Source organism: Culicoides brevitarsis, unplaced genomic scaffold, assembly GCF_036172545.1.
Source record: "Culicoides brevitarsis isolate CSIRO-B50_1 unplaced genomic scaffold, AGI_CSIRO_Cbre_v1 contig_115, whole genome shotgun sequence".
NCBI lineage: Eukaryota > Metazoa > Arthropoda > Insecta > Diptera > Ceratopogonidae > Culicoides > Culicoides brevitarsis.
This window is the reverse complement of record NW_026973499.1, coordinates 3,285-11,423: the sequence shown is the minus strand read 5'-3', so window position 1 is coordinate 11,423 and position 8,139 is coordinate 3,285. Positions and strand designations below refer to the sequence as shown.

The window sequence follows — 8,139 nt, the reverse complement described above, 5'->3', positions numbered from 1 at the left end:
TTTTTCACAGAGAACGATGCTCGACTTGCCAGAGACTTGGTGAGCATCTTGCAAGAAGCAAAGCAGAAAATCCCACAAGAACTCCAAGATATGGCCCGCAACTCACGAGGAGGCGGCGGCCGTGGAGGCGGTGGCAATTTCCGCAGATACGGCACCGTGAAGAAGGGAGGATTCGGCGGCGGCGGATTCGGAGGACAACGCAACAACTTCGGTGGCGGTGGCGATCGGAGATTTCCCCATTCCAATTCGAATTCCGGAGGATTTGGTAGTGGTGCTGCGGCGAAAAAAACCAATCACAAGTTTTTCGACTAATAAAAAAAAAATTAAATTAATTTTGTATTAGACCGACGTGTCGACGAGCATTGAGAATTGAAAAAAAAACCATTAAATTAATTTTGAATTTCTGAACTACTCTAAGCCAATTGTTTTTTTTCGCAAATTGAAATTTAAAATACTTTTACGAATATTTTATTTACTTCTAAATTAGATTTTTCTTTTATTTTGATTAATACATGAATGATAGAACTGATTTTTTTATATTTATAGTGAACCTACTTCTTAATTCTCTTATCTCGAATATTACGAATTTGTGAAATGTGTATATCAATATTTTGTGAAAGCCATGAAAACTCCCCAAATTATCTCGTTTGCGTTAGTTTTTGCCGCTTCCTGCTCAAAATCCAAGTCCAAGATTTCGCGCACGCGACGCATTGCAAGTTCATAGTCGTCATCACTTAGAGGTGCGAATGCCTGCAATAAAAAAAAAGTCATTAAAAAGCGCCATAAAAACCCGACGTTCACCTACATTTTCCAATACATCGCTAGAATGTGCAAGATAAAGAAGTGAAATCATCCGCTTATCTATTCGTTGTGGATCATTTGTCCATTTTGATAAAACAGCATCTTGAATCTGGAACGGAAAGGGTTTGTTAATTTTTTTTTTTGCGATTTGCGATAAAAAAAACTCACTTTTTTGACCAAGCGACACTTGACAACGTTGTCGTTCAGTGGATGTGTGGTCATGTCAAATAGTAAAAAGTTTTGTTTTTCTGTAGTCAATACACCCTTTTCTACCAAATTTTTGGCAAGACGTTCTCTGACATTTTTCAACTGATATCGCAGCTTCAATGGATTCCATGTTTCTCCTAAAAATGAATTTTTTGAATGAAAATCATAGAAAAATCACGAAAAAATCACGTACCACTCAAATATTCGATCCAAGATTTGATCGTTTCTGGCGGATCGGTTTCTTTAATGTGTTTTAGTGCTTCGTCCAGCAATACGTCGCCAGTTAACGTGTCGGATTTTATGATGATTTTTCGGGAAGCGAGACTTCTTCGTCTGATGCCCGGCTTTTCCAGCTCGATCCGGCCACGTAGTCCTAGTTCTATAAGTATGCACCCACGCAATCCGCTCGAAATGCTATCGTTCCAAAATGATGTGTAACCCTGAAATGTAAAATTAACAAATTTAGTATATATTTTTTTTTTTTATAAAAAAGTGAAAAAATTCCAAAAAATGTATTTTTAACGCGGTTTGTTACAAAAAACCTCACGTAGCATCAACAACTGTTTAAACAATAACGACGAATCGTTGTACGATTGTTGAAGACGAGCAGGTTTGTCAAGGTGAAACATGTTCAAAAGTGATGATGTTACCTCTTTATCCTTCAAGCCCAGCAGTAAAACCTCCTCCATCAATGTGAGTCTCGTTTCCTTAGAGTCGCAGTCCTCTGTTTCGCTGTCTTCCACACTGTTGTGATTCGAAAGTTCCTCATTTCGACTCGAGTTGCCATGAGATGATCCATCTTTGCGAAAAAAAAAGCAATTAAAAAAAATTGTTTTCTGACCTCTTTCGGGGAATTCGTGTCTCGCGACGCAAAAGTTCCATGTGACTTTCCGTCAAAGACGAATCCTCTGCCCGAACGTCGTGGTTAAGTGAGTTGATGTGTGCGATAAAAGATGACGATACCTGCATTCGGATTTGATGACGAGTCATCTGAGCGTACTTTCCTTCGTCTTGCTAAGCCTTCGGAGCTCATTGTATCTGTATTTCGTGGCTAAAATTCGTATCTTGAACTAATGAATGGATGGTTAAGGCAAGTGGTTGCTTCGAATTTAAATGGAATACAAAATCAAAATACTCATAGTAACATGAAAATTCGTATTTTCATACTAAAACAGCAAGATAAATAAAGACTATATGTTCCCAAATGTCAAAATGAGCGATTATGATTGGTGGATTTGCTTGTTTTCACGACGTAAGACAGCCGTTCATTGGTCTCTGAAATGCTTTTATTGGTTGATGAATGACCAATTAATGAGAAGCTGATGTGCTAAACTGGTGTTGGGAATTGGAACTAATTTTGGGTCGGCTGAAATTGATAAGCCACCAGATGGCGCTGCAGGCACCAGGTCCACATCCTGTTTGGAGCCACCAAAGCGGAAGTGTGACGGGAAATGGAAGTACTTTGAATTTGAAAATTACCGTTATTGCAACAAAAGTGAAAAAAAATTAAAAATTTAGATCAGGGTAAAAAAATTAATTTAAAGTTTAAAAAAATATGCGACGTAAGCTTAAGCTTGAATAAAAGTATTAAAAATATTTTGACTTAAGCTTAAGTTTAAAAATATGTCATTGACTTTTCCTCAAATATTTTTGACATATTCAAATTAACGAGTTTTTTTTTTCAAATTTTATTTTTACATGTTTTTGATTTCATTTTTAACTTAAGCTTAAGTTAAAATTTTTTGTGACTTAATTTTTTTACAGTCTGATTTTACGGTCTTAAATGTTAAAATATTAATTTAACTTTAAAAATTTTCCTAAAAACTTAAACTTACGTTAAAAATTTACTTAGCTTCTTAAGTCAAAATATTTTGATATTTTTTTTGAAACTTAAGTCTAATATCCTTTTAAGTCTGACCGTTTGAGTTTTTAAGTCAAAAATCTTTTCAAAACAACTTCGAAAGCAAAAATATTCTAAAAAGTGGTATATTTTTGATACGATTTCAAGAAGTAAAAGACAAACCCCTTAGGTTTTTTGTTTGAACTTGAAGATTTAAGTCTTAACTTAAGTCGTTTTAAGTTATGAGTTCAAAAATTTCTATGAAAAGACCTAATTTCTTCTAATTAAAAAAAAAAATTACTGAAACTTGCTCATACTGAAAAAAATTAAAGTCGTTTTAAAATATTTTAATGCCTCGACCTTTAATAATTACGTTAAAAAAATAAATTAAGAGCTTAAGTAAAATTAATTTTCTCAAAATTTTATTAGAAATTTTCAAAAAAATCATCAGGCACCACATAACTCCAACAAGTCCCAAGCTGAAAGTGAGAATATGTAGTCAGTTTATTACATACGTCTCACATTGTTATTATACGAATGCAAGAGACCCTTTTAAAAATAGAAAACAAATCCAAAAAGGCGATCAAAGTGAGAAATTTGTCGAAAATCTTCAATCCGAGCACCGAATCCGGATGAGCTTCATGCAAAACTGGTAATTAAATGCTCCGAAAAGGGCAATTATGTGCAAGAAAAATATTTGTGTAAAGTGTTGACCTGAAACCAATACAATTACATATATGTACACACAGCAGAAGTGAGATTCCATATGATTTTTTAAAAAGTGAGAAAACAAAATTCCTTTGCATTTTCGGGCACTTTGTGTGGAAATATGACGGAAAATGTGTCAGAAAAGGCACTTTGGTGTCGCCAATGGCAATTGTAACGCCAGTGAAGCAGCAATATTGCAGCAATAATTAATTAGTACGAACCACGTATTTGAAAATATTCAATATAAATACTTTTCTATGTGTGGTGTAGTTAATGTAATGTAATATGAGTTTCACTACCAATCAGTCGCGCAGCTACATAGGGTACTAGGGGCCTTGTCTCCCCAAGAATTGTAATTTTCAAAGAAAATTTTTCAGAATTTAGATTTAAAAAAATTATTATTCTGTGTGCCCCCCTCCCCCCTAAAAAAATTTCATTTAGCTACGGGACTGCTTCCAATAATAAATAATTATGGTCGCTGCTGCATATAGAGAGTGGTGTGGAGTGTGTTTATTTAGCGCACTGCCAATCATTAAAATTCTGATCAGTGCTCACAAAAATAATATCATATTTTTTATGCGTTGGTGCATAACTAATCAGGTGTCGTTTGTTGTCGTAGTTTCGTCGTCGATGTCGTTCAATTGTCGTTAAAGAGAAACTACGCACACGACACCTCATTAAACACAAAACAATTTTTGGCATTCAGGATTTTACCTAAATTTAATTATTTCTCTTTCATTTGCAGAGACAGTCAGTCATGATAACCAGAAAATTAGAGTGCCGTAAGTTTGTGCCAAATATATTTGATAAAAGAAAATGTAGCAATTGCTTTCGTCAACGGGAAGAGCACAATGCTGAAGCGTTGAGCGAGTTCAACCAGATGTCACGCAAAATTCTCAAGTGTGGCTACTTGTTTGTCGCGCCAGACTGGGATTTCACGAATCCCCTGTATCGCAGCAAACGATGGCAACGACGGTGGTTCGTGCTGTTTGACGATGGAGAGCTCTCGTATTCGCTGGATGATCATGTAAATATTTGATTTTTTCAAAACTCTTTCAATTTATTGAAAATTTTTTTCTTTTAGATTGACACCGTGCCACAAGGAATCGTCGACGTGACAAAAGTCGTGGATATTTCGTCGGCGGAAAGTACGACAGGACATCCGTTTTCACTGTGCATCAGCGAGACAGATCGCCGTACCTTCGTTAAGGGAACATTTCCCGATGAGACCAAGTGGTGGTTCAACGAATTGCGTAATTTTATGAAAACATCCAAGGATCGCATTCGAAAAGACGCGTATTTCCGCGAAAAACGTACGCCCATGTACTTTCAAGCGTCATCGGGTCCCAATTCGTATGGCGGCAGCAGCGGCGATGTCGTCGATTTTGGCAGTTTTACGCCGCAATCAGAAACTGAGTCATGCGATACCGGTTCAAAGAGTTTAGAATGTGCCAATAATAATGTTAATAACGAGAAAGACTTGAATTTGATCAATAACAATAGTAGCAGCTCGACATTTTCGCGTCGTACAAAAGCTGCGAATCGATCACTCACGCTTCCCATTTATGCGAATATCACGCCGCGCCATACGACGATCAACGATGATGGAAATTCTTCGGAATTAATGGGACCACAAACGCCACAAGAACGCGGAGATCCCGATGGCGATTGTGGCGTCGATAAAATTTCCACTTGCATGACACGAAGCTCCGAGTACATCCACGACGAAATGATTAAACTGAAAAAGGGATGGTTGTACAAGAAAGATACGTGCGCCGTTTGGACCAAACATTGGTTTTCGCAGAATGGAGCCGCCTTGTTCTACTATCGCGATGCCATTGCCGAAGAACGTGGAATTTTGGATGGCGTATTGGATCTAAATAATGTCACCGACATCAAAATTGACAACAGCATCGAGAACAAATTCAGTTTTGTCATGACTACGTGGGACAATCGCAAGATCACGCTGGCTGCATTAACGAATAATGCGCGTACCAACTGGATTACGATCATAAAAGTCGCCATCGGCAAAGATGACATCGACATGAAGCCCGTAAAGACTGAGGAAAGTCTTCCCGCGCTGCCGCCAAAGACGGAAAGCAATAAAGAGGTGGCGCCCGTCTTGAAAGAGCCACCCATGATGCAAGTATTAAAGCAAACAAAGACTCATAGGACGTCCGCGAAGCAATCGAGTGCCGTGGAAAGTCCTCAAAAGTACACAAAAACCATAGAAAGCCATACAGAACAACAGTTGAGACGCATGGGTTCCGTGAGCGATCTCGCCGACTTACCAGAAATCAATCCGTACAGTATTGAGCAACATGTGCTCGCGAAAGAGTACACCGAACTAAAATATCGCTTCCAGAAAATCATCGAGGAGTTGCGAATCCTGAAGAAAGAACTCAAAGACGCGTATTACATCTACGACACGCTGGAAATCGACTACAAAGCCTTAAAACTCGAAATGGACAAGTTTCGGGTGGAGGAACAGACACGCATTGCCATGATGGCGGAGCGCATCGAAGACCTCACCAACAAATATACGTCGGCGGAGAAGAATGCGCGCAACTGGAAAATGAAATTATCGCGTGCGGAACGTCGTCGAAGTGTTTCTCTCAAGGGACGGGAGTGTGCAATGAAGGAACAACAGCCCGACAGCGATCACGGTGAAATTGTCTTTCGTGACGATGTGCAGCTGATCGAGAACAAGTTGACGTACCGCCTTTGCAGCTTGTTGAACGAACGCCAGCTGCTGCTGGAAAAGAACGAATTGACGTGCCAACGGAAGAAAGAGCTCCTGATACAGCGTCTGGCATACGAGAGCGTGTGTTTCGAGAGCCTGAAATCGAGTATGCAGCCAAAGAGATTCAACTTTCTTAAGGATTTGTCGATCCTCGGCGAGATGGAGGCGAAAATCGCCGACTTGAGTCGCAAAGTCAACAACGAAGTGGCAAGTAATCAGCAGAAAAGTAGCGATACCTTGACATATGCTCCCGTAAAGTTGGCCATGTTCGACATTCTGTACTTGGTGTCGCAGAAGAAGAACCACTCGAGTGTCCTGGAGAAGCTTTTGTCGTTGCAAAAGGGTTTGATCGCGCTCGTGGAAAAGTACAAAAAGCAAAAAATCGAGTGTTTGTTGTATTCGCTCGCTGTCGAGAACAAAAATTCGCGCGAAGATGTCCTGCAAAACATCATCAACGAAATCACGAATTGTGCAATGAAGAAAACGAACGAGGATTTGGTCAAGTATGAGATTGATCACATGATGGCTCTGCTTTCGCGTTCATGTGACACGTTGTTAAAGTCCCCGTTGCCCCTGACGATGTTCAGCACGGACATGTACTACTTCGAGAGCTTTGTCGACAAAATTTACCACAGTCTGAAACGCGAGCTCGCCGTTTGGGTGTCCGAACTGAACAACTGCTTCGACAAAGTACTGCTAAAAATCAAGGAGGGACAATGGTGTTTTCAACTGGAGCAAGAACGAAATGCGGAAAAGAAATTTTTGTTGTCCGACCTTTCGAATGTTATCGTTCTCAAGTCTGTCATTGACGGGCAGATTTTGTTCATGACAAGTGACCTTTCGTCTGACGTGCCTTTCGTGCATGATCGCAACGAGTTTTTCACCTTTTTGGAGGAACTCAAGGATCAGTATCAGTATTTGGAGACATCTTTCGATCCGACCAACAAAAATTGCGAAAGTGAAACGGTGGCACTGAAACACGCAAAAAGCGAAGCGGATGAGATGAGTTTTTCACGCGACGCGGAAAAAACGTTACAAAAGAGGTATTGCGAGGAAATTGAACAATTGAGGACACTTTGTCAGCGCGGAATGGATGCCATGAGAGCGTCGCATAATGCCATAGTGACAGAAATGGAGGAAAATCATCGGAAACAGATACAACAATTGATGGTGGAGAAGGAACAAGCTCTAGCGGAGGAAACAAAGGTAACATTTTTAACTATTATTCACGTTTTCACTAAATTCTAAACCTAAATTTCTCCTGTAGGCAACACTGGCAGCTCTAGATGCAATGCAAAAAGCACACAAGAACGAAGTGCAACGTGAAATTCTGCGATTTAAGAATGAATTTATTAGACAAAGTCAGCAATTCACAGATTCAGACTCACAAACAAAGGAACAAAAAAAGTAAGTTCCCAAATATGACACGATTAAGCATTTTTTTAATCATTAAAATTATTTTTTAGAACGGAATTGGAAGAAATTCGACAAGAAATATGGTCTCTCTCTGAAAAATATACCAACAAGTGCCTGCAAGTCGCCTCTCTGGAAGAAAAGTTACATGAAGCGCAAGATAACACGCTGGAATTGAAGAGTATCATTAGAAAACTGGAAATAAAGTAAGAAAATTTCAATTAAAAAAAATTAAAAAAAACGAGAGAGTAAGAAAAAATTGTAAAAGATCGAAAAATTCATATTTAAATTAAAAATTTTAAATTCTTTTAAGGCCGCTTCAAATGAAAATCAAAAAGTCCGATGCCCCATTTTAAAAGTCAAAAATCCAATGGGGCAAAAAAAAAAAAGTTAAAAATTTCATCAAAATTGATCGTTTTTTGTTGTA

At 38.7% G+C, this 8,139-nt stretch overlaps 2 protein-coding genes across 2 annotated transcripts; one reads left to right on the top strand and one right to left on the bottom strand.

The window, feature by feature from the left end:
- Positions 1-454: 454 nt before the first annotated feature.
- Positions 455-2,191, bottom strand: LOC134836666 (Golgi phosphoprotein 3 homolog sauron-like). Its single transcript, XM_063851843.1, has 6 exons — positions 1,972-2,191; positions 1,659-1,807; positions 1,202-1,448; positions 970-1,145; positions 806-910; positions 455-750 (listed from the first exon to the last, which is right to left on the bottom strand). The coding sequence occupies exons 1-6, from the start codon at positions 2,039-2,041 to the stop codon at positions 604-606; spliced, it is 894 nt and encodes a 297-aa protein (XP_063707913.1). The 5' UTR covers positions 2,042-2,191; the 3' UTR covers positions 455-603.
- Positions 2,192-3,528: 1,337 nt separating this feature from the next.
- LOC134836667 (protein outspread-like) lies at positions 3,529-7,922 on the top strand. The gene is made up of 5 exons (XM_063851844.1): positions 3,529-3,831; positions 4,302-4,583; positions 4,641-7,505; positions 7,567-7,706; positions 7,766-7,922. The coding sequence occupies exons 1-5, from the start codon at positions 3,814-3,816 to the stop codon at positions 7,920-7,922; spliced, it is 3,462 nt and encodes a 1,153-aa protein (XP_063707914.1). The 5' UTR covers positions 3,529-3,813.
- The last annotated feature ends 217 nt before the right edge of the window (positions 7,923-8,139 follow it).

Excerpts from the sequence above, each read along its gene's own strand:
- LOC134836666 (XM_063851843.1), bottom strand. The coding sequence starts at position 2,041 with ATGAGCTCCGAAGGCTTAGCAAGACGAAGGAAAGTACGCTCAGATGAC. Across the intron at positions 1,146-1,201 it reads TTGGATCGAATATTTGAGTG|GAGAAACATGGAATCCATTG; the intron begins GTACGTGATTTT and ends ATTCATTTTTAG. Across the intron at positions 751-805 it reads CTAGCGATGTATTGGAAAAT|GCATTCGCACCTCTAAGTGA; the intron begins GTAGGTGAACGT and ends TTTTTATTGCAG.
- LOC134836667 (XM_063851844.1), top strand. Across the intron at positions 7,506-7,566 it reads CTCTAGCGGAGGAAACAAAG|GCAACACTGGCAGCTCTAGA; the intron begins GTAACATTTTTA and ends TTTCTCCTGTAG. Across the intron at positions 7,707-7,765 it reads CAAACAAAGGAACAAAAAAA|AACGGAATTGGAAGAAATTC; the intron begins GTAAGTTCCCAA and ends ATTATTTTTTAG.